The 26,811-nt window shown below is 37.1% G+C and overlaps 1 protein-coding gene across 8 annotated transcripts in view; it reads left to right on the top strand.

Annotated features, from left to right (window-relative positions):
• Positions 1-26,386, top strand: part of DCC (DCC netrin 1 receptor) — a 1,206,733-nt gene extending 1,180,347 nt beyond the window's left edge. For all 8 annotated transcript variants that reach the window (XM_005586668.5, XM_074022755.1, XM_074022754.1 and 5 more), the window contains 2 exons: positions 12,967-13,109; positions 22,671-26,386. In XM_005586668.5, coding sequence (XP_005586725.3) covers positions 12,967-13,109; positions 22,671-22,760 — 233 coding nt within the window. In that variant the 3' untranslated portion in view covers positions 22,761-26,386. The remainder of the gene's footprint in view (positions 1-12,966; positions 13,110-22,670) is intronic.
• The last annotated feature ends 425 nt before the right edge of the window (positions 26,387-26,811 follow it).

Genomic DNA, 26,811 nt, shown 5'->3' with positions numbered 1-26,811 from the left:
TTCTTTGACATTTCTGATTATTTTACCCAGCAAGTTGTATGATTTTTCTACTTTTGAGGTCACCTAAGTAAGAATTTTCTAATAGAGGTCACTTTTTTTTTTGAGATGGAGTCTTGCTCTGTTGCCCAGGCTGGAGTGCAGTGAGGTGATCTTGGCTCACTGCAACCTCTGCCTCCCAGGTTCATGCCATTCCCCTGCCTCAGCCCCCCCAAGTAGTTGGGACTAAGGTGCCCGCCACCATGCCTGGCTAATTTTTTTGTATTTTTAGTAGAGACGGGGTTTCACCATGTTAGCCAGGATGATCTCAATCTCCTGACCTTGTGATCCACCTGCCTCGGTCTCCCAAAGTGCTGGGATTACAGGAGTGAGCCACCACGCCTGGCTGAGAACACTTTTTTTTTTTGAGACAATCTCTTACTCTGTCACCCAAGCTAAAGTGCACTGGCTCAATTATAGATCACTGAAACTTTGTCCTCCCTGGCAGAGGTGATCCTGTCACCTCAGCTTCCCAAGTAACTGGGACTACAGGTGAGTGACACCTCATATGGATAATTTTTGTATTTTTTTTCTTTTTTGCAGAGATAGATAGGGTTTTGCTCTGTTGTCCAGGCTGGTCTCAAACTCCTGGGCTCAAGTGATTCACCCACTTCACACTCCCAAAGTATTATGATTACAGGCATGAGCCACTGAGCCTGGCTAAGACAGCATTTTTTTTAAACCACAATAATGTGTGAACCTAGTATGCTCTTAAGTCAAAAATTAGCTTTTGGTTTTAGTGTTGCATTTACAAGAATATAGTTATTTGTTTATTTTCTTTTTTGCTACTCTCTGAGTGGTACCTCAGTTAATAGAAACAGGCTGCTTGGTGCACACATGCCTGAGCTGACACATTAGAATACTTGATAAATCTGGAGAACACATTATCTCCAGATTTGTGTTGATAAAACTGGCCTGATAAGTTGAGCCCAGTGAAGTTTTCATCATCTTATATATGAAGCATAGGATAATATGAAAACGAGTTTAAATGTATTTTAAATTTTAACAGCTCAGTGTCTGGTGCAACAATATCTAACTCATGTATGCTATATTTCCCCACAAGTATATGCAACAGAGAAGGGGCGATGAAATGGACCCGTGTGTGGGAGAGAGAAGGTGAACAGAGCAGGTCAGAGCAACTGCTCAGAGCTGTCTGAATGTCGTTCCCTGAGTCTAGAGAAAAGAGTGGCCTCTTTCATTTGAACGGGGCTTGCTCACAAATCATAAATCCATTTGACAGCCAGGAAGACATTTTCGCTGTCTCACTTAAATGGTCCCACTGCAAATGATCACATCACATTACAACAGCATAGGTCCCAAGCAAGGCATTATATCCAACAGATGTACATATTAGGCGGTCACTACCTGGCTTCTTCTCTCTCATAAATACTGCATCTCCTGAATTGCTCCTCACAATTGACCAATTTAATGTGATTAAAGCTTATGGAGTTTCCTAGATCCCAGTTCTAACTTCCAACGTAGCTATTCCCTGCACGAACTCCCTGCAAAGAGAATCAGTAGCAAGGCAAAGAGGGGTAAGAAAGTGAGGAGTAGGAAGTAAGCTATCGAAAGCGAGAAAAAGAGGTTATTTCTCATTGAGCACATGTAAAACACTACTGATGCCTTTGTCTTCTCACTGAAAAAATTATACATTTTGTTTTTATTAAGCATGTTACAGTATGGGTCATGTCCAAACATGATTTGAGATATAAATCTTAACTTCTAAGCTCACCATGGAGAGGGCTATCAAAAGCAGTGGTTCTCGTTTTGTGTGCCTGGGAACTACCTGCAGACATTATGAAAAGGCAGACTCAGATTCAGCAGATCTGGAGTAGAGCGTGAGGTTCTGAATTGCTAAAAAGATTCCAGGTTATGCTGAGGCTGACTCTCTGCAGATTAGAGTGTGAGGTAGTTTGGATTTTGAACTGATTGTATGCTCTTAATCTGGGGTTTATGGAAGAATTTGTGTGTTTGGTAACTCACTTGAAATTAAATGGATATTTCTCTGTTGGTATGCCTGTACATTTTTCTAGCAAATGAGTTCATAGCGTTCATTACTGTCTCAAATTATTTATTATCTATAACAGGTTAAGAACCACTTGACCTGCTGTTTTGTCATCACCCTCAATTTAGCTCACCTGTGGAACATAAACCAATGTCTGTTTTTCTTTTGTTTGTTTGTTTTTCAAGACCAGTTCCAAAACCTTGTACTGAAACAACTTTTCTGAATCTGAGGTCAAAAGCTGAGTACCTGTGCTCTACTCAAATGAAATTCCACAAAATTTATTAATTTTCATAGAAACACATGAGGCTTTTTACATTTTTCAACTTGTGATGAGGGAATTAGTTAAATTAGTATTTATAAATTTGTCCCACTTCTGAAGCAAACTCTTATTTTTATTACCTAAATGAAGAGCAATAGATCAGGACCACTGCTATCCATGATATGTTTTCTCCAAAAGATGAGCCCCTGTGGGGAACTGAGATGTGTTGTCATTTGAAGGGGGTCATCATAACCTGTCCTTAGCACTCCTCAAGTGGTACACTGAAAAGCACCTCCTGCAGAGACTTAATGCCTGCACACACATTTCCCCAAACAATGACTCATCGTTTAATAAAAATTTCCCATTCAGCCAGTGTCACCCCAGGGTGCATAGCATATGCAATCTGTAAAATAAATTTTAATTTTTTTTCTGGTGGTAAGGAGGGTAAGTGAACCCATGAATAGTGATAATGTTAAATCACAGAGAATGGGAGCTAATTAAAATAAATGTTTATTTGAGCAGTCAGGAAGTTCAAATTATATAATTTCCCAGAAGATATTATCATAAATCTTTTATTGGGTATAAAATGCTGTAAGTCAAAAGAGTATGTGTTTGAGGAGGCTGGATAGTGCTAAGGAGGAGTTGAGAGAAAGGAGTGAAAAACTAAGAAAGATATTTGAAGACAGTTTTGACCCTTTGCATTATTCAAACTAAGGAAGCTCTAAAGCCAAGTACTATGTTTGTTATTGTTTCCCAAGACTTCAGAAATTTTCACTTCCATGATGCTGTGATGTTTATATTTATACTGACTCCCCATTTAAATCAGAACATGTCTAGCTGGGATCCACATAGAGAAGAGAGCAGGAACATGCTGATTTACTCCCATTCTTTCTTCTACCTCTTCCATCACCCCCTGCCACCATCCCACACTATACCTGCTGTCTCTTCTCCTTCTGTCTCACTCTCACACCCTCGTCTCCTCTAAGATTGTCTGGTCTGCTTCACTCAGCTTTCTATCAAAGCCTACCTTGGAGAATTTTTTATTTTTGTCTAAGAAAGAACATATAATTTAAGCCTAACTTACGAGCTGAGTGGCTTTGAACAAGTCCTTTATCTTCTTTGAACTTTGATGTTCCTATCCCCAAGGCATGAGCAATAAGGTAGCTTTAAAAGGTCTATTTTAAAGAAACGTAGGAAAAGGTGTTTTATTGTAGTTTATGTAACTGTAGGTGGGACAAAGGGTACCTGTTTTACCCTTTCTCTTTCTAGGTTTTAGTTTATAAAAATAATAGAGACAAGGTATTGATAACCAGATAGGAATCAAGGATTGCAGAGAATCATAGCCTTTTAGAAAATGGTAGCAGTAGGTGGAAGACCTCTTCCTCCCTCCCTGACTACAAGAATATTGGGCCCGCTAGCTGTAAACTGAAACAGACAGTAGAGAGGTGGCTGAGACTTCTGAAGTCAGGCCTTGTCTTGTGTACTTAACAAATGCAACTCTTGTGAAGTTTAAGGACAAAGGGTCTTCAATGTCAATGTCCAATGCCAAGGCCAATCAGGTTTAAAATCTTGAATAGTGACCATTAGTACATTAACCCTTTCCTCTCATTTTTCACAGACAGGTGGCCAATGAAAGCTATGCTACTTGTGACTCAGAGTAGTCCTGTCTTACAATGGGAGAAGAAGAAAGGAGCAGAGAGGGGAGCAGGGCACCTCATCAGCACGTCCCCCATGGGCAAATAGTCTGTTTCATTTCCCTTATTTTTGAGAAATAAGAAGGTTGGGAGAAGAACACAATGTTTCTCTTCCCAGAAGTGGCATTTAGAGATGTTTATCACCCTTAAAGTACAATTCACAGGGTAGACTAAAATGTCTTAAGATTGATGCAAAATTTATAGTTTGAAATTCGATCACTGATGAGGGATGTCTGAGGCTATCGTGTCTAAGTAAATGTAGCTACTCTCTTTTTGTTCAATATTTGTTGAAGCTGGAAAGGTAGAGTATTACACAAAGTTTCCCATACATATTTTTTATTTCTCCCATACCCTCAAAAGCTCCTTGCCTGTCAGAAGTGTAAATGATTATGTGACACTTCTATATCTGCCCCCAGATAACCCAAACACAGGCTAGTTAGTTAATAATAAATATATGTAAGAATAATATTCTGGTTCACATGGAAACTAGACTGAGAGAGGCCATTTCATTTTGTCTGGCTTCCCAGAATGTGTCAGAGACAAAGTAGAGGTGAGAACCCAGGCTTCTTCAAAACCACCCTTTTTAACTTTGTTCTTAAGGGTGAAGGAATGGAAAATGAAGTAGGAAATAGGAAACAGTGGGGAAGATGTGAGTTAATAGTGAAATCAAAACGATGCTATGCATTGGCCTCTGATCTGACCCTGGTGAACATTTTCAGTCCATTCCAGCTGCATCCTAATGTTTCTACCCCCAAAAATTATTTTACAAGGGAAAACCTTTTGCAGAGAGATGCTAGCAGGAGTCTGCACCTGGCAATCATATATTATGTACCTAATGAGTAAATGAAATGTTTAATAACTGTACTGTGAAAATGAATCTTAAAACTGTAAATTCCTGCTGAGGCTGCTCATCTGCACCTGATGCATACTGCTAGCCCATCTCAGAACTCCAGCCCATTTTTATTTTTTCCTTTTAGTGGGTCCTGCTGAGGGGATAACATTAAAACCAAAGCGATGCTCACTTAATTAGTTGTATGTCAGTGTAAGAACATTTACTTAGCACATCAACAGCCAGTGTTCCACCAAAGGGTCGCCTGAGACTTCTCCAACATGCACCCTGGATAGGGGAAATTCTGCAGTGACTTCAGATTGAGCATTCGTAAATTTAAATTTTTCAATTAGCTGTGGATCATTTAACCTCAGAAACGTAATACCACTTATTTTTAGAGTATCTGTTTGAAATGCAAAAGCAATAAAACCTTAATTGTTGGTGTAGCTGTTCACTAATAATTTTAAGAAAACAATGATAGAACATTTAGTTTTTTTACAAAGCACTGGTTTAAAACTAAATTATTGCAATTTTTTCATAGCTAATAACTTAAAAATTAAATTTCTTACATTTATAGACATAAAGAGCCCAAAATCCAAAGAAATTAGACCATTAAGCCAAGGTCACAAAACTAGGTCCTAGGCTAAAATGCTTCCTTAGTATCTGGATATTTATTTGAGCACTCATTAAATACTTGGAATTCGTTGTATAGGTCACACACAGTTTACCGTCATTGGAAAAAAAATATATATATAGATCAGCTTGGACTTCAGATTGGGAAACCCTTCATCTTTCAAGACCTGTATGCAAAATGAGAGGTGATTTTTCCAATTTCTCAGATCCCCGGTACCGATCTTCTTCTCACTAGCTCCCACCCAGCCTTGAGCACTTCCCTCTCCCAAAATGAGGTAGGTTTTTTTTTTTTTAATCACATTTTGAAAATCAATTTTCATATTTGGGAGAGATCCCAGAGGACCCTGACTCCAAAATTGAAATTATATTAACAGCTAGGAGCCATGAAAGAGATTCTTTTAATTTTTCTTTTTCTTTTGATACATGTTTCTGATAGAGCTCATAGAAGTTTTATGAAAAGCATTCATATTTAGGCCAATTGTCAATGTTAAGTGTTGTTCTCCAAAGTGAATAAATAAATATGAAGCTTTCCCTATAGCTACAATCTAGATCTGCCAACATAGAAAAAGCCATCAAAAATTCTATCATTTCTTAACATTAAAGAACAGCACTTTGATATCCTGAAGTAATGTGTTTTCTGTGTGTGTGTGTGTGTGTTTTTTTTTTTTTTTCTAATTGCCATAATTTCCATTAGTTCTTTGGTAGGATGGTGGCTCTCTTCTAGTGAGTCAGAACACTGCCAGGCACATCAAAGGCTCTCATGCCTCAAGGCAGTCCATTATCAAGAAGGAGTCACCAAGAATTGGTGAGGCCAGGGATGCATAAACAAAGTGGGCTTTAAACCTGGCTTCTGAAAGCAGTGTAAAAACAAAAATCAGTTAGTCTCCCAGGAAGTGTGGCAATGCCCCATTTCAATGTCAAAGTAATTGAAATCTAAGAAGGCTTAATACGGAGGATTAGGACAAATGGTCTCCCAACAGTAGCAGTCAGTCCATTGGCAGGTGAGAGGCTGCAATATGGTGTCAAGTATCCTGTTTGGAATGGACCAAGCTCCAGGCCTCACTCACTAATCCACATGCCTGATGACTATATTGCTTTTTCATTTCAACCATATTTCAACCATTTCAATCAGTCCATACCAGGAAACTGATTATTATATAAAATATTCATTTGGTTTCAATGGTGTAGAAGATGGATTGAGAATTTAGACTGGGAAGGTGACTGATCAGGTCTCAAGCAGAAGGTGAAAAGATTAAAGTTATGTCTCATAGCCCCATGAAAGAACAGGGATGCAGACCAGAAAATCAAGAAAGAAGCCATTTATGCTTGGTGAGCCATGAGTACTTAAGGAAAAAGCACTGCTTGGTGAGCTTGTAGGGACCCAGGTTTCACCAGTGCACAGGCTTGAAATATTGAACACCGAATCTACACAAATACAAATATCATATAGAGATGGAGTTATGCACAACCAAGAACATGGTGTCTGCCTTCCAACAAAGTATGTTTTCATGGAAATCTTGGTTTTAAAACATTTATTCTCCTTTACTAAAGGGCAGTTTTGAGACCACAGTTGCCTAATTAGTTGTTAATAAATCTCTCCTGGGAAATTTCCCTTATACTCTTTTCTTTAATTGCCCTTTCAGGGAAAGGAAAGAAAAATATTTAAGGCCCTAGATTGTCCCAGTCAAATCCTGCTGACAATGAACTCTGGGAGGCTGTTTAAATTCTTTGCCTCTACTAGAATTTTATTGAAATTAACTCTACCTTGATCTCCAGGGACCTCAGTATTCTCCCCAACGAAATAAAAGGAAGGTCATTTGATGAGCTCCAGGAACCCTTGAGGTTCTGGCATTCTAAATTTCTGTGATTCTGTGAATAGTACTTGAGAAAAGGTAATCATCTGAGGTTTAAACACTCCGTGTGGTCTTTGAGTCGAGACAGTGTCTTCGATTCCTTTTGTGATGCTCATCATGTCTTATACATTTGTTCAACACTCAGTACATTTGGAATGTATAAATCTTGCCTGGGCACTAGAGAAAATCAATTATTATAATGAACTTTCTAATGAGTTTGATTGATGGTACTTTTTAGTCATGTCCATGTCCTTTTGTAACAATAGGAGTGTGGCTGATGCAGTATGATACACATAGGGCAATACACCTAAGTGTTTGGAATTCTGGAAAGAAAATACACCATAAGAACATTTCCATCATGATAACCGTAGGCTATGCCTAGGAATTCATTTCTCTGCATGTCAAACTGACAAAAAATTTGTGATGAAGTACATGTTATGGAATTATGTACAACAGTCTGGTATATTCTAAAAGAATCTTTACTTTTATGTTTCTTAGAACAGAACATGCACTGGCCCTACTTGAATTTTCTACATAATAAGCTATGCCAATGCCTTTCACTTTTTATTGTAGATACCTACGTTAGAGTGAATTGATTTTCAAAATATGTTAAACATGCATTGCATGTGTTTAATTGCGTGTTAGATTATAAATTTTCAGAAGTAGCTGAGTTTCTTGAACATGTTTTTAAAACGAAAAATTTAAAATAAAATAAATAGGTTTTATGATTAAGGGAGTCTAGGTCAAAAATAAGTAAAAGATATGTGAAAAAAATATGTACAGACAAATGTTCATTTTTAAGATGCAGTTGTTGTGTTAAACATGGGAAGGGATAAGAGCTAGCTTCTGGAAGGTACTAAGAGGAACAGCTTTGTAACAATAAAGCTATTAGAAATTCAGGTTTATTCAGAACATTGCAAGCATTCTTGAAGGGCATACAAACATAATTCAGGCAACACAATTCAAAGTACGTGGTTGGGAGATACCTTCTCAAGGTTTATGCCTCTTTTTAAAGCTTTTAAACTTTGTGAATTCTTTTTTAAACTTTATGCCTTCACTTAAATAATAACCTAAAATATCAACATGAATTTCACATGCTGGGTTATCTGGAAGACGATTTGATAGGAACTCCCTGCCAAGGATTTTAGTGGCTGACTTCCTGTTTGGGTTTACAATTAACAGGGCATCAGGAACACCATGGTTATAGTCAGAAGTCTAAAAAAAAAAAAAAATGGTGTGTGGGTGTGTGAGTTGAGGTAAACCATTCACATCCAGTGAAGACCACCTGACATTACAGTCCCTGTATGAATGAGGTCATGCCTATTGTTGAGTTAGAAAATCTTCACAGAATTAGAAAAAACTACTTTAAATTTCATATGGAACCAAAAAACCCCTACAGCCAAGACAATCCTAAGCAAAAAGAACAAAGCTGAAAGCGTCACGCTACCTGACTTCAAACTATATACTACAAGGCTACAGTCACCAAATCAGCATGGTACTGGTACCAAAACAGAGATATAGACCAATGGAACAGAACAGTGGCCTCAGAAATACCACCACACACCTACAACCATCTGATCTTTGACAAACCTGACAAAAACAAGAAATGAGGAAAAGATTTCCTATTTAATAAACGGCGTTGGGAAAACTGGCTAGCCATATGCAGAAAACTGAAACCTGAACCCTCCTTACACCTTATACAAAAATTAACTCAAGATGGATTAAAGACTTAAATGTAAGATCTAAAACCATACAAACCCTAGAAGAAAACATAGGCAATACCATTCAGGACACAGGCTTGGGCAAAGACTTCATGACTAAAACACCAAAAGCAATAGCAACGAAAGCCAAAATTGACAAATGGGATCTAATTAAACTAAAGAGCTTCTTCATGGCAAAAGAAACTATCATCAGAATAAACACGCAACATACAGAATGGGAGAAAATGTTTGCAATCTATCCATCTGACAAAGCATGATATCCAGAATCTACAAAGAACTTAAACAAATTTACATGAAGAAAACACAAAACCCCTTCAAAAAGTGGGCAAAAGATATGAACAGGCACTTCTCAAAAGGAGACATTTATGCATCCAACAAATGTGAAAAAAAGCTCATCATCACTGGTCATTAGAGAAATACAAATCAAAACCACCACGAGATACCATCTCACACCAGTTAGAATGGTGATCATTAAAAAGTCAGGAAACAACAGATCCTGGAGAGGATGTGAAGAAATAGGAATGCTTTTACACTGTTGGTGGGAGCGTAAATTAGTTCAACCATTGTGGAAGACAGTGTGGTGATTCTTCAAGGATCTAGAATTAGAAATAACATTTGACCCAGCAATCCCATTATTGGGTATATATTCAACGGATTATAAATCATTCTACTATAAAGACATAAGCACACATATGTTTATTGTGGCACTGTTCACAATAGCAAAGACTTGGAACCAACCCAAATGTCCATCAATGACAGACTGGATAAAGAAAATGTGGCATATATATACCATATACCATGGAATACTATGCAGCCATAAAAGATGATGAGTTCATGTCCTTTGCAGGGACATGGATGACGCTGGAAACCATCATTCTCAGCAAGCTAACACAAGAACAGAAAATCAAACACCGCATGTTCTCACTCATAAATGGGAGTTGAACAATGAGAACACATGCACATAGGGAGGAGAACATTGCACACTGGGCCTGTCGGGGGCAGGGGGTTAGGAGAGGGATAGCATTAGGACAGCTATCTAATATAGATGATGGGTTGATGGGTGCAACAAACCACCATGGCACATGTATACCTATGTAATAAACCTGTACATTCTGCACATGTACTCCAGAACTTAAAATATAATTTAAAAAAAGGGGGAGGCAGGATAAAAGTATTAAATTTATATTAGTAAAGAAATAGTAAAATTATGATTATCAGAGGCTGTGAGGTGAGAGGATTGAGGAGATGTTGGACAAATGGTACAAAATTTCAGTTAGAAAGGAGGAATAAGTTCAAGAGATTCATTGTATATTGTGGTGATTAGAGTTAGTAACTATATATTGTATACTTAGAAATTGCTAAGATTTGATTGAAAGTGTTCTCAACACAAAAAATAAGTATGTGAGGTAATGCATATGTTAAATAGCTTCATTTAGCCATTCCATAATGTATATACATGTATCAAAACATTATGTTTTACACAATAAAAATATACTATTTTTCCTTGTTGATTAAAAATAAAGAAAACAAGTTGTTGAATAAATGAAAAAAAGAAGGAAAATGTTCATAATGAAAACTGGGCATATATGACAAACCCAAAATGATTGTAACATAGCAACAGTATCATATGGCAATTTTGCTTTAGCCCAACAATCTCATTTATCATATTAAATTAATGATTATAATCCAAATTGTACTATTTTCATAGGGCCTTTCTGTTTAACTTTAAAGGTGTTTTTGTTTTATAGCATAGCATAAGAACTATAAGGTATGATGCTTACAGCAAATTTTATGTTTGTATATATTTTAAAAATATTGGAATACAGTATTTTAAGTCAATGCTGGAGTTGATTATTTTGCTTTTCCCTTTAAATTACAAGTCAGTTATGAGAAACAACGACAAAAAAAGGAGTTTTTATCCCCAGATTCATAGTCCTTGAACTAGATTTCATGTTCATTTATATTGCTTCCTCAAAAAGCCCATGTAAATTGGATGGGCTAGGTCAACAAGCTTCATCAACAAACTTCAAATGATCATCCTTCATTTGCTCCATGGAGTTAGACAGATGTTGGTGCGAACTCTTATACTGCCTGCCCATTTCTAAATGTGCGAACTTAGGCAAGTTTTTTACTTTTTCTTTATTTTGGCACCCCCATGTGTGAACCGAGAATACAAATACTTAGCAGAATTGTTTTGAAAATGTTAATATATGATGTTATAATAAAATGATTAGTATTAAAAATAGCCCTCATTCGATAACTATAATTGGCACCAAATGAGCTTCCTTGACATTTCACAGGCTCTGTACTGTGATTAACCACAGTCCAGAGCTCCCAGGCAACTTTTCACAGCGTGAATAGCCCTCTTTGAAAAAGTTACTAAGTATCAGCCACTTTAAATACATAATCTCATTTAATCCTAACAAATTGCTAGTATCATTCCTATTTTACAGATGAAAAACAGGCCAAGACAGGTTTACTTGACAAGAAATTGCACAGATCTGAATGCAGACTGGACTTGCTGTGATATCCCAAATTCTCCCTCACCATGTTATTTTGTCCAAAATGAAACTAAAATACTTGGCATAGATCTACACTTTTGTAGGCACTCAGAAGTATCATTTCCACTCTTAAGAAAACAATTCATGTTTCATTTCGCTTCTTATCAGATGTAACACACACAGAATATCACCCTCTTATGTTATCATAAGATTTATATCACTCGAATTGCAGACTTTTGTTCCCTAAAGTTCAAGAGTGAAAAGTATGAATATGAAGAAATTTCATGTCAGGTCATGGTATGGGAAAAGATGCTTATGTCAAGATTTATCATTTCTAGTGACCAGCACCTAGCAGATTGCTAGTTTATTAGATTTATTTATTATTTTCATTGTTTCCTTCCCAATGAACAGATGACTCCTATTTATCTAATTGTAGAGTAACCTCTGAGCTTCATTAGCTAGAATTTTGTTTTCTAAAGTGTAGTCCAAACAACTTTTTCTTGGCACAATATAGGACTCCATTAGAACCATCAAGACTAAAATGTCATCTCTCTTGATAGAAGAGAACTGGGGCCACTGCCTTTTCATGGCTTTCTGTAATGCCTTTTCTGCTGACCTCTTGGTTACAATGCTAAGAAAGACACAACCCTTAGTTATGTGAGATGTACTAGCTGATTCAATAAGCCTTTATAAAAGCTTTATTTTTGGCTATAGGTACAGGTTGTATTAGTGCTACAAGCTAAGCAGAATTTATAAAGCAAATTTCAGTTCCCTCCAAAAAGGCAGCTCTTATGTATAATAGACAGAAATATCATCTATTAGATACTCAGCAGTGCCTCAAATGATTTTCATGAGCAATGGAATGTCTTTTATTGACAAAAGCCATACAGATTAGAACAGAATTACATCTTTTTTGTTCCAAAATAGAATTAAAAATGATAGTCTGTCAGGTTAGCCATGATGGATTTTATTTTATTCTAACGTCTTATGCTCATTTGTAGACTAGATCAATCAGCTCTTCTAACTCCACAAATCTTCCTTCGTTCTGCTATGCAGCTTAGGGCTTATTTAGGTGGTTTAGCACAGGGCTTTCCGGCCCTAAGCAGAGACTGGCACCAAATAAGCTTGCCTGACACTTTATGAGGTGTGATGAACAGTCCAGAGCTCCAAGGTAACTTTTCACAGCATGATTTGGAATCTACTTGCAATTACATGTGGCTAGTGAAGCTGCATCTGGAGAAGCCTAATCAGAATTTGTCTTCCATTTAGCAGAAATAAAACGAGCCCACTCTTTGTGTCAGAATTCATCTTTACACTATAGAATGAGCAATAACCTAAAATCAATGCCAATCTCCTGGATATGGTGTATATACTTGAGAACGTGTTCTGCAGAATGTTTTCTACATTACTTTCATCACTGTGTTTTCTATTTCAGGGCCCACTCTTCCTAAGACCCATGTGAAAACAGCCTCCCTTGGGTTGGCTGGAAAAGCAAGATCCCCTTTGCTTCCTGTATCTGTGCCAACAGCCCCTGAAGTGTCTGAGGAGAGCCACAAACCAACAGAGGATTCAGTCAATGTAAGGATATCTTTAAAATTCATGCTTCATCAAGGGACAGATTGACTGGAGCTGTGTAATAGGATCTAAACCAATGAGTACTGTCCATTCACCCCAGGCCACCCCAGGGCATTGTTGTTCTTATTGTTGTTTGTCCTTCTGTTTTCCTGCACTTAAATATGAAGAGGAAATAAAAGCTATGAAAAAAAATTATGTCAGAGACATTGTTATGTAAAAATTTGATTCCTAAGGACAGTCTTAGAAATACGACCAGATAGCTACATAACGTGTGGTTTTACACCCATATATATATAATATATATACATATACACATGGATATGTGTGTGTGTGTGTTTCTTTTCAATAGGAAGAAATACCTTACCATTCTTGGAAATAAATAAGACTATATAACTCTTCTTCTTCTTCTCCTTCTTCTCCTTCTTCTCCTTCTTCTTCTTCTTCTTCTTCTTCTTCTTCTTCTTCTTCTTCTTCTTCTTCTTCTTCTTCTCCTCCTCCTCCTCCTCCTCCTCCTCCTCCTCCTCCTCCTCCTCCTCCTCCTCCTCCTCCTCCTCCTCCTCCTCCTCCTCCTTCTTCTTCTTCTTCTTCTTCTTCTTCTTCTTTTTTTTTTTTTTTTAAGAGACTGCCATGTTCCCCAGGCTGGAGTGTAGTGGCTATTCACAGGCACAATCGTAGTGCACTACAGCCCTGAACTTCTTAGCTCGAGCAGTTTTCCTGCTTCAATTTCCCAAATAGCTAAGACTACAGGTGCACATTGCTATACCAACTTATACAGTTATTCTCTAGAACTAAAAAATATGGTGACAAAAAACTATATTATGAGGGTTTTTTGAAATTGTATATGTTACTTCTGAGATCATAAAATACCCAAAAGTATAGATTTGTGAAGAAGAAAATATAAAATAAAAAATTGAAGGAGTTTAAGTAATACCAAAAGGAAATGACATATTTAGAAAATAAGAAGGGAAAGTTTATTGAAAGACAGAAAAAGTTTTACTGAGGAAACAAGCTAAAAAGGGTTCCAGTTAGAAAACTCAGAAGGAACATCAATGGAGAAGGGGAAAAAAATCAGAATTTTAAGAAAAAACATTTATCCCAAAAATGCACTATAAAGGAAATTCAAAAACATGTTGCCTAAAGGCAACTATTTATAGTACACTTTAGTTGTTTCTGAATATAATTCAGAGAAAACATTTAAAAGAAGCCTAAGGAATTAACATATCAGATATCTTGAAAAATCAGGGCACTAGAAGAGAAAAAAGATGAAAAGAGCAGATTAAAATTCTATTGTGTTATTACATTTGGATCTTTTTTAAGCATAAATTATGAAATGAGAATAATCTGCCACCCTTCCAACTAGCTTCTGTTTTTTTCATGCATAAATGTAGTCTTCTGCAAAATTTGCAAATAATATATTGAAAAATAAATGTATAACAATATCAAGGAATAAGTAGGTCACATTTAATCAGTCCTCTGTAAGCAATGCAACTACCAGGTTTTTAATAAAATTATACTTTCTTTTGATAGCTGGTTGTTGTTAAAAACAAAGAATCATTTCATTTGAGTGAAGAACAATACATTTTTCTTGACTTAATTTTTTTCAAGACTACAAACAATAAAATATTTTAACTACATAGAGACCAAGGAAGCTGACTATGTGGATATGTCTGTGAATGTTTTGGCAGATGAGTGTTATATACTTAACATACTTTTCAAAGATTCAAATTTATAAGACTCCAATGTACTTTTGTCAGAATATAGCTGTTTACTTCAATATCTGTTTAGGATCAAGGTTTGTGGCCACATCTCAAATAAAATCAAACTTCTAAGTTTACATGAAGTATCTCATCTCGTAAGGAATAATGTCAGGTAGGCCCATTTTTACATTAAAGGTTGACTCTAAAGAATGGCAGCCAAAGTTATACTATTAAAAGCAGTAAGAAACACATATTAAAGGAAATACAGAAACAGGGCAAATAATCTAGACCAGCATTTGCCTATGAAAATATAATGTGTAATTTTAAATTGACTAGAAGTTACATTAAAAGATGCAAAAATAAACAGATGAAGTTAATACCTTTTATCTAACCCAGTATTTCCAAAATATTATGATCTCAACATGCAATAAATATTTAAAATTGTCAGTAATATATTTTACTTTTTTTGCACTAACTGTTCCAAAACTGGTGCATATTTTTTCATGTAAAAGACATTTCAATTTAGGCACATTTTAAGAATATAATAGTTACATGTAGCTGGTGGTTGCTGTATTGTACAATGACATCTAGACACTTTGAGAACAACAACCAGACAAGGAAAACAACATTTTGGAAATGAGTTACCTAGTAATCCCCTTACTTCAACTTCTCTCATACATATATACACAAACACACAGACACACAGAGACACACACACACACACCCCTATATGTAGTATGTATATAAACAGGCTTTTAGCCAAATTGGAAACTTTTCAGTCCCCTATTAAGCCCTGAAGACTGGGTAATGTATGCCCAAATCATTCACAGACATGCTGAGATTTCTATAGGAAGCTCATACATTGATACGATACATTTTGAGCTGCTTTTTCAGTGGCTGGAGTAGCTTTGTGCCTACCTCCCACCCATGCAAATTCTATCAATGCTCTCTTGAGATCAAGGGTGTTTGTTTGGCAAGATTAGATATACATCTCTGACCATGGTACAGAGGAATGTGTTTTGGCCTATGCAGAGCTAGAAATCATGGCTCAGGCCTGATTGGTTCAATCATTTAATCAATGGAATGTGCTAGCCAAGAATAATAAGTAGAACATCTGTATAAGTCAAAACAAATAATATGTTCAAGAAAGGAAAAAAAGAAAACTAACATTTATTGAACACTTACCACTGGGCAGCTGGTAAGTACCTCTGACTTGTTGAATCCTCCTAACTCCTCAAAAGGCAAACTTGTTGTTCTTATTTCACAAGTAAGGAGACAAATTCAAATAAAATGTGCAAGTATATAAAAGGACTGGGGTTCAGATCAGTGTCATATCTTGTTTCCCCATCTGGCTAACTGTCAAAACTACCTGGGAATTTTTCCTTTAATAAGGATGTCTAGGTTCTTCCCATACCTTCTGAAGCAGAATTCCTAAGCCTAGTGACCTGGTATTTGTGATAACTAATAAATCTATTACTTATTGACATGATAACAGTGACTTGCAGTGAGTGATTTTACAGAGTGAATTAGTCACAGTTCACTAGGCATTCTGCAGTTCAACCTCTTCTTTTATCCACCATTCAAATTGTCCCAAAAAGGATTGACTCTGATTTGGGGCATGAATTTTGTTTCCACACACAAACTAAAGTCATAATCCCCAGAAGTTTCACTGGTCAAGGCAAAGCCCATTGAGTTCTCACATACAAAAAAAAAAAAAAAAAAAGTATCTATATCATGATACAGAGAAAAAATATTCTGTTCATATCTTTTTTTATTATTATTTCTAACACCATTGGAAGGTATTAATAAGATAACAATGCATTTTAAGTAATATTGATATATTTGAAACATCTCTTATTTACCATGTAGTTATTTTTATAAATATATTCATCATGGCTTATATAAATATAACTCAATAAAAATAACACTTCTAATGATTGGCATATAATTTTAACTTCAAATTACATGGTGGAAGCACATTCATTCTTCATTCTTTTTTTTTTTCTTTTTTTTTATTATTATTATACTTTAAGTTCTAGAGTACATGTGCATAATGTGCAGGTTTGTTACTTATGTATACTTGTGCCATGTTGGTGTGCTGCACCCATCAACTCATCAGCACCCATCAACTCGTCATTTACATCAGGTTTAACTCCCAGTGCAATCCCTCCCCACTCCCCCATCCCCATGATAGGCCCTGGTGTGTGATGTTCCCCTTCCCGAGTCCAAGCGATCTCATTGTTCAGTTCCCACCTATGAGTGAGAACATGCGGTGTTTGGTTTCCTGTTCTTGTGATAGTTTGCTGAGAATGATGGTTTCCAGCTGCATACATGTCCCTACAAAGGACACAAACTCATCCTTGTTTATGGCTGCATAGTATTCCATGGTGTATATGTGCCACATTTTCTTAATCCAGTCTGTCACTGATGGACATTTGGGTTGATTCCAAGTCTTTGCTATTGTGAATAGTGCCGCAATAAACATACATGTGCATGTGTCTTTATAGCAGCATGATTTATAATCCTTTGGGTATATACCCAGTAATGGTATGGCTGGGTCATATGGTACTTCTAGTTCTAGATCCTTGAGGAATCACCATACTGTTCTCCATAATGGTTGAACTAGATTACAATCCCACCAACAGTGTAAAAGTGTTCCTGTTTCTCCACATCCTCTCCAGTACCTGTTGTTTCCTGACTTCTTAATGATCGCCATTCTAACTGGTGTGAGATGGTATCTCATTGTGGTTTTGATTTGCATTTCTCTGATGGCCACTGATGATGAGCATTTTTTCATGTGTCTGTTGGCTGTATGAATATCTTCTTTTGAGAAATGTCTGTTCATATCCTTTGCCCACTTTTTGATGGGATTGGTTGTTTTTTTCTTGTAAATTTCTTTGAGTTCTTTGTAGGTTCTGGATATTAGCCCTTTGTCAGATGAGTAGATTGCAAAAATTTTCTCCCATTCTGTAGGTTGCCTGTTCACTCTGATGGTAGTTTCTTTTGCTGTGCAGAAGCTCTTTAGTTTACTTAGATCCCATTTGTCAATTTTGGCTTTTGTTGCCGTTGCTTTTGGTGTATTAGACATGAAGTCCTTGCCCATGCCTATGTCCTGAATGGTATTACCTAGGTTTTCTTCTAGGGTTTTTATGGTATTAGGTGTAACATTTAAGTCTCTAATCCACCTTGAATTAATTTTCGTATAAGGAGTAAGGAAAGAATCCAGTTTCAGCTTTCTACTTATGGCTAGCCAATTTTCCCAGCACCATTTATTAAATAGGGAATCCTTTCCCCATTTCTTGTTTTTGTCAGGTTTGTCAAAGATCAGATGGCTGTAGATGTGTGGTATTATTTCTGAGGACTCTGTTCTGTTCCCTTGGTCTATATCTCTGTTTTATTACCAGTGCCATGTTGTTGTGGTTACTGTAGCCTTGTAGTATAGTTTGAAGTCAGGTAGCATGATGCCTCCAGCTTTGTTCTTTTGACTTAGGATTGTCTTGGCAATGCAGGCTCTTTTTTGGTTCCATATGAACCTTAAAGCAATTTTTTCCAATTCTGTGAAGAAACTCATTGGTAGCTTGATGGGGATGGCATTGAATCTATAAATTACCCTGGGCAGTATGGCCATTTCCACGATATTGATTCTTCCTATCCATGAGCATGGTATGTTCTTCCATTTGTTTGTGTCCTCTTTTATTTCACTGAGCAGTGGTTTGTAGTTCTCCTTGAAGAGGTCCTTCACATCCCTTGTAAGTTGGATTCCTAGGTATTTTATTCTCTTTGAAGCAATTGTGAATGGAAGTTCATTCATGATTTGGCTCTCTGTTTGTCTGTTACTGGTGTATAAGAATGCTTGGGATTTTTGCACATTAATTTTGTATCCTGAGACTTTGCTGAAGTTTCTTATCAGCTTAAGGAGATTTTGGGCTGAGACCTTGGGGTTTTCTAAATACACAATCATGTCATCTGCAAATAGGGACAATTTGACTTCTTCTTTTCCTAACTGAATACCCTTTATTTCCTTCTCTTGCCTGATTGCCCTAGCCAGGACTTCCAACCCTATGTTGAATAGGAGTGGTGAGAGAGGGCATCCCTGTCTTGTGCCGGTTTTCAAAGGGAATTTTTCCAGTTTTTGCCCATTCAGTATGATATTGGCTGTGGGTTTGTCATAAATAGCTCTTATGATTTTGAGATACGTTCCATCAATACCGGATTTATTGAGCGTTTTTAGGATGAAGGGCTGTTGAATTTTGTCAAAAGCCTTTTCTGCATCTATTGAGATAATCATGTGGTTTTTGTCTTTGGTTCTGTTTATATGCTGGATTACGTTTATTTATTTGCGTATGTGGAACCAGCCTTGCATCTCAGGGATGAAGCCCACTTGATCATGGTGGATAAGCTTTGTGATGTGCAGCTGGATCTGGTTTGCCAGTATTTTATTGAGGATTTTTGCATCGATGTTCGTCAGGAGTATTGGTCTAAAATTCTCTTTTTTTGTTGTGTCTCTGCCAGGCTTTGGTATCAGGATGATGTTGGTCTCATAAAATGAGTTAGGGAGGATTCCCTCTTTTTCTATTGATTGGCATAGTTTCAGAAGGAACAGTACCAGCTCCTCCTTGTACCTCTGGTAGAATTCAGCTGTGAATCCATCTGGTCCTGGACTTTTTTTGATTGGTAGGCTATTAATTATTGCCTCAATTTCAGAGCCTGCTATTGGTCTATTCAGGGATTCAGCTTCTTTCTGGTTTAGTCTTAGGAGAGTGTAAGTGTCCAGAATATTATCCATTTCTTCTAGATTTTCTAGTTTATTTGTGTAGAGGTGTTTATAGTATTCTCTGATGGTAGTTTGTATATCTGTGGGGTCGGTGGTGATATCACCTTTATCATTTTTTATTGCGTCTATTTCATTCTTCTCTCTTTTCTTCTTTATTAGTCTTGCTAGCAGTCTATAAATTTTGTTGATCTTTTCCAAAAACCAACTCCTGGATTCATTGATTTTTTGGAGGGTTTTTTGTGTCTCTATCTCCTTCAGTTCTGCTCTGATCTTAGTTATTTCTTGCCTTCTGCTAGCTTTTGAATATGTTTGCTCTTGCTTCTCTAGTTCTTTTAATGGTGATGTTAGAGTGTCAATTTTAGATCTTTCCAGCTTTCTCTTGTGGGCATTTAGTTCTCTAAATTTCCCTCTACAGACTGCTTTAAGTGTGTCCCAGAGATTCTGGTATGTTGTATGTTTGTTCTCATTGGTTTCAAAGAACATCTTTATTTCTGCCTTCATTTTGTTATGTACCCAGTAGTCATTCAGGAGCAGGTTATTCAGTTTCCATGTAGTTGAGCGGTTGTGATTGAGTTTCTTAGTCCTGAGTTCTAGTTTGATTGCACTGTGTTCTGAGAGACAGTTTGTTATAATTTCTGTTCTTGTACATTCGCTGAGGATGCTTTACTTCCAATTATGTGGTCAATTTTGGAATAAGTGTGATGTGGTGCTGAGAAGAATGTATATTCTGTTGATTTGGGGTGGAGAGTTCTGTAGATGTCTATTAGGTCTGCTTGCTGCAGAGCTGAGTTCAATTCCTGCATAGCCTTGTTAACTTTCTGTCTCATTGATCTGTCTAATGTTGACAGTGGGGTGTTGAAGTCTCCCATTATTATTGTGTGGGAGTCTCAGTCTCTTTGTAAGTCTCTAAGGACTTGCTTTATGAATCTGGGTGCTCCTGTATTGGGTGCATATATATTTAGGATAGTTAGCTCTTCCTGTTGAATTGATCCCTTTACCATTATGTAATGGCCTTCTTTGTCTCTTTTGATTTTTGATGGTTTAAAGTCTGTTTTATCAGAGACTAGTATTGCAACCCTGCTTTATTTTGTTCTCCATTTGCTTGGTAGATCTTCCTCTATCCCTTTATTTTGAGCCTATGTATGTCTCTGCATGTGAGATGGGTCTCCTGAATACAGCAAACTGATTAGTCTTGACTCTTTATCCAGTTTGCCAGTCTGTGTCTTTTAATTGGACCATTTAGTCCATTTACATTTAAGGTTAATATTGTTATGTGTGAACTTGATCCTGCCATTATGATATTAACTGGTTATTTTGCTCGTTAGTTGATGCAGTTTCTTCCTAGCCTCGATGGTGTTTACATTTTGGTATGTTTTTGCAATGGTTAGTACCGGTTGTTCCTTTCCATGTTTAGTGCTTCCATCAGTGTCCCTTGTAAAGCAGGCCTGGTGGTGACAAAATCTCTAAGCATTTGCTTATCTGTAAAGGATTTTATTTCTCCTTCACTTATGAAACTTAGTTTGGCTGGATATGAAATTCTGGGTTTAAAATTCTTTTCTTTAAGAATGTTGAATATTGGCCCACACTCTCTTCTGGCTTGGAGAGTTTCTGCTGAGAGATCTGCTGTTAGTCTGATGGGCTTCCCTTTGTGGGTAACCCGACCTTTCTCTCTGGCTGCCCTTAAGATTTTTTCCTTCATTTCAACTTTGGTGAATCTGGCAATTATGTGTCTTGGAGTTGCTCTTCTCGAGGAGTATCTTTGTGGTGTTCTCTGTATTTCCTGAATTTGAATGTTGGCCTGCCCTACTAGGTTGGGGAAGTTCTCCTGGATGATATCCTGAAGAGTGTTTTTCAACTTGGTTCCATTTTCCCCCTCACTTTCAGGCACCCTAATCAGACGTAGATTTGGTGTTTTTACATAATCCCATACTTCTTGCAGGCTTTATTCATTTCTTTTTCTTCTTTTTTCTTTAGATTTCTCTTCTCGCTTCATTTCATTCATTTGATCTTCAATCGCTGATACTCTTTCTTCCAGTTGATCGAGTCGGTTACTGAAGCTTGTGCATTTGTCACGTATTTCTCGTGTCATGGTTTTCACCTCTGTCAGTTCGTTTATGGCCTTCTCTGCATTAATTATTCTAGTTATCAATTCTTCCACTCTTTTTTCAAGATTTTTAGTTTCTTTGCGCTGGGTATGTAATTCCTCCTTTAGCTCTGATAAGTTTGATGGACTGAAGCCTTCTTCTCTGATCTCATCAAAATCATTCTCTGTCCAGCTTTGATCCATTGCTGGCGATGAGCTGCGTTCCTTTGCAGGGGGAGATTCGCTCTTATTTTTTGAATTTCCAGCTTTTCTGCCCTGCTTTTTCCCCATCTTTGTGGTTTTATCTGCCTCTGCTCTTTGATGATGGTGATGTACTGATGGGGTTTTTGTGTGGGTGTCCTTCCTGTTTGTTAGTTTTCCTTCTATCAATCAGGACCCTCAGCTGTAGGTCTGTTGGAGATTGCTTGATGTCCACTCCAGACCCTGTTTGCCTGGGTATCAGCAGCAGAGGCTGCAGAAGATAGAATATTGCTGAACAGCGAGTGTACCTGTCTGATTCTTCTTTGTTCATATCTTGATGGGTCATCTAGTAAGAGAAACAGGAACTGATGTATTGAATATCCACCATATGCCAGACCCCATCATAGTCACTAAACATGTCACAGGAGGCTCAGAATAGCCTATGAAATAGATGTCATTATCATTTTATAGATGAAGAACACTATGTATCAGAGAGGTGCACTCACTTGTCTAAGACCACACAGCTAATAATTGGGAGAACTTAATTTGAAACCAAGTCTTTTTGACTCTGAAATATCTTCCTTGTCACAGATGGAGATGGAGTGAGTGAGAAAATATGCAATCTCTTACTATCCCTTTTTTATTACCAGCATCTTCATTCAATGAATATATTCCTAGGACAGCCCTAGCTGTGGTCTCCTAGGTCAGACTTGAGAAAACTAAGTGCCCCAACTAGCTGTGGCCCCAGGCTTCATAAAACAAATGGATCAATATTTGGTAGTAACTCTTGGCTCTCATTCTCTTTATAGGTGTATGAACAGGATGATCTGAGTGAACAAATGGCAAGTTTGGAAGGACTCATGAAGCAGCTTAATGCCATCACAGGCTCAGCCTTTTAACATGTATTTCTGAATGGATGAGGTGAATTTTCCAGGAACTTTGCAGCATACCAATTACCCATAAACAGCACACCTGTGTCCAAGAACTCTAACCAGTGTACAGGTCACCCATCAGGACCACTCAATTAAGGAAGATCCTAAAGCAGTTCAGAAGGAATAAGTATTCCTTCTTTCATAGGCATCAGGAATTGTCAAATGATGACTATGAGGTCCCTAAACAAAAGCAAAGATGCATTTTCACTGCAACGTCAAAGTTTAAGCTGCTAGAATAGTCCTGGGCCTTTGCCACTGCAGTGACCACACTGTCATAACTAATGCCTATGTTTTCCTTTGTCAAGGCCTGTTGTTTAATGTGTAGGTCTAGTCTTACAAAATGCAAGTGCATTATTTAAGCCTGTGCCATGCCATGGCAAACCAGTGCAAGCTCACTATTTTGTTTTCAACTTTAACATACAAAGCACCCATGGGAATCTCTCATGCCATAGCACCAAAGGATTGGATGTTTTCCTTACAGCACAAAAAGTAAAGAGTAAACAAACAAAAGGCAGAGGATGCTTATGTTTGTAACTCAGTCATTCATCTTGCATAAGTGGTGGATATTAGTGAGGGGCTAAAAATTCATCTATTTTGGCAAGTATTTGTAAATCCACCCTTGGTTAATATGTATGTTTGGAGTCCAGGAACATAAAAATCTGCAACTAGTGGCATTTTGCCAGCAGCAGTACATTTCTGGAAAGAGGATATAATATACAGTCTTCTCAGACACATGGTAATTATATGCTTAAGCTTGTAATAGGACACTTTTCAATTTGGGTGGCTTTTGTGCCATACCACACTGTGATGCAATTTCAAAGCTTCACCAAGGCCATCTTCCTTAGGAGTTTGGCCAGAAGAATGCCCCCACCCCTTCACCCCATCCCTCTCTGAGTTCTCCTTGGCAACTAGCATTGGGTGAAATGGCCAGCTCCACATGTCATATGGTGCACTGGCCAATGTCGCCTGTCTTCTACTCCCATAGAAATGGCAGATTCCCGGAGAGCAGGCCCCGAGGAAGAGAAGGAATATAAAAGGTAACTTCTAACAGTACCTTCTCTTAAAGAATGCCAACTCTGCCTACAGACAGGGTCAGTGTTGGGAAGCATTGGCCACCAGACCCTTTTGTTAAGGAAATCTTTTACACCACACCTGTGTCAGAGTCAGGAGAGAGCAGAGGGGTAGGTGCCACCTGACACTTCTGACGCATAAATCCAGCAGATACTTTTCAAAGCAGCATCTTAAACTGTGGACTACGGTTTTAAACTTCTATTGCCATGTTTATCTACAGCTTGGAACTAGCTAAAATTAAGAACATTTTGTGTGCAGCCTTTTAGTTTCTGAATTTTCAGCTGCATTTGTAGTTAATCCCTGTTTATGTAGCTGAATGGCCAAAAGGGAGCTAGTTTGCATATTTATCAGTTAGGTGACTTGAAAACCCAATGGGAGAGTTTCAGCTGAATTATTCCTTTCAGCTCTACCTTTGATTTCAAGCTTGAGTAGGTCATAATTTTAAAAGAGCGTGGAAGGGATAGAATCTTTACAACCAATAGCTCCTTTTATTAGGTGGGTAATTATATATGAATCCCTGAATAAAATATTTTGAGCAAAATGGCACTGTAACAGAAGTAATAATTCAGATTATTTTTTTACAGTTTTATGTCGGGAAGAAAATCTGATGTCAAAGAGAGGGCTGTTCAAATGGTTCATTAGAAAGTCTGGTCCATTTGCGAATTTGTTCCTTCAACAAGAGTGCTCATTCAATTTACTCAGATTTTTCTGGAAGTCTTTCTGAAGAGCTATGTGATGTTATTCTATGGGACAGATTACTCTTATTTAACATCTGGGCACTTAGTTAGACAACCTTCTACTGACCTGGAATAAAGTGTTTCCTAACATAATATTGAATGATTCTGAAATAATCCATTACTTCAAAAAAGAAAATATTCATTGGGCTAGCCCAACTTTCTCTAGGCCCTAAGAATTACTACCTCCCCTTTCTAATTCTAGCAAATATGGAACATTCTCTTTAGGTACTTGACCCCCATGAGGGTAATCCTGAGTGCTCAGCTTGGAATAGGTTGCACATCTCAGATTTTAGGGATTGAGTCACACCTTCAATATGTAGAATATAGTTGATCAATCAAAAAAAAAACCTATCATTTTCACAAATTTCTAGATCCTTCTAGTCAGAAATAATTATTTAGGAAATAAAATTTTTAAAAATCCATTTAAAATATATGTTATTTGTCTTCAGTGGAAGTTATATTTCTGCTGCATGCTCTTGAAACTTTCTTCATTAAATAAATACAATGGTTTATGTTAGTAACTGGCAATGCCAATAATAGCACCATGCATTTAATCTATAATACAATCAATTTAAACATCCTCAAAAAACTGCAGTATCATTTACCTGGTAGTATTAATATACAATGATGTCACCACAACTTTTGTATAACTCTGTTCCCTTTACCCTCAAATGATTCATATATATATACAATTTCCTGCCCAAGTTTTCAGGTAACTTATCAATTTCCCAGTCTACTGATCTCTTGACAAGAAGAAACCTGTGAATACTGCAAACTAGCCTCTGACTTCCTCCTACTGAGTCTAGTTCATGGTATCCAGGACTCTTTATGCTCATAAATCTGATTCCCATTGGGTGATACCTGACAGCCAACCAGCAGCTCTACCACCAGAACTCATTTCTCCCTGAAAGAAGAAAATCATATTTGACAGAGCATTCTCTGGTCTGCCCTGTAATGTGCTGAAATGTCAGGCAAGATCCTCTTCTTTAAAAAAAAAAAATGGTATTTTTCTTTATATTTCACCCTAATAAGAAAGCTATTTTCTTTCCTCTGCAGAAATTTCTGCATTTGTGAAACTTAGAAAAATTTGGATAGTTCAAATGTATAAAGAATATTTGGATTATGCTCTAGCAAAAAGTTAAATGTTTCATACTGAATTATAACCAATAAGAAACCAGTCATACTTGCCTCTTCGAATAACAGAGATACAAGCTTCGAGAATATTTAAATAATGAAACTTTACATTTGGGAATTATAAAATGCATACTCAATTGAACAATCTGAAAAAAATACCAAGTCAGTGATATAAGTGGAGATTTATTAAGGATTCCTGTTGAGTATATTCTTAGTTTCTTCAAAATAAGGATTATTCAAAATTAGGTGTGTATGTTCAGTCTCCTGCCTTGGTTCCAGCTACACAAGGAGAGCCATCCTGTGCTAGTGTGATGTTTCAGACAACATTCTGAAACTAAAAAGTTTGGCACTTATTGGCTTTTCCAATAAAGAATCTCTTAAGTACAGGTATTTCTGGAAGCTGTTGGTGTCTGTGCTTGAAGATGATTGCTGATACTTATCCACCCTTTGGGTACTTCTGTTGACTTTGTTTAAATAATCATCTTATGGTTGTCTCCAAATGTAATATGGTATCTCAGATACAGCAGCTGGACTGTAATTACAACCAAAGGTTACCTCTAAAGATAACATCTTACCATTTTAGATAAAATTGTGTCCCAGAATTCTTATGGTTTTGGAATGTCCATTTCTAGTCAATGAAAAAAGGAAAAATGGAAAAATTGTCTAATTTCAGATGTGTTTAAAGAAAACAAAATCATCTGAACTTTAAAATAGATGTGGAGCAGGGTTACCTTCCCTTTCACTCAGTTTACTTCATGCAACCACAGGCAGTACTGTAGGCCAGCGGTTACTATCCTAGCCTGCTCATAACTATTTACAATACAGAGCCCACAACTTCCTGGAGATGCAGAAGTCTACACTCAAGTCTACACCCTCTCTCTTTTTGTAAATCACATTCAAAGCAACATTTTACCCATAATTTGCATTTCTCTGGTGACTTTCAGAAATCACTTTAGTATTGTATAGAAAAGCTTTTGAGTCCAGTGTTTAAAATTAAATTGAATACTTTGGAAAATCATAGATAGGTGTTTTGTATGATATTCCATTCCAATGCAAAATATGTGTACCCATGCCTC

This window comes from Macaca fascicularis, chromosome 18 (assembly GCF_037993035.2).
Source record: "Macaca fascicularis isolate 582-1 chromosome 18, T2T-MFA8v1.1".
NCBI lineage: Eukaryota > Metazoa > Chordata > Mammalia > Primates > Cercopithecidae > Macaca > Macaca fascicularis.
Note: the sequence above shows the minus strand (reverse complement) of the source record. Positions and strands in the feature narration are given on the sequence as shown.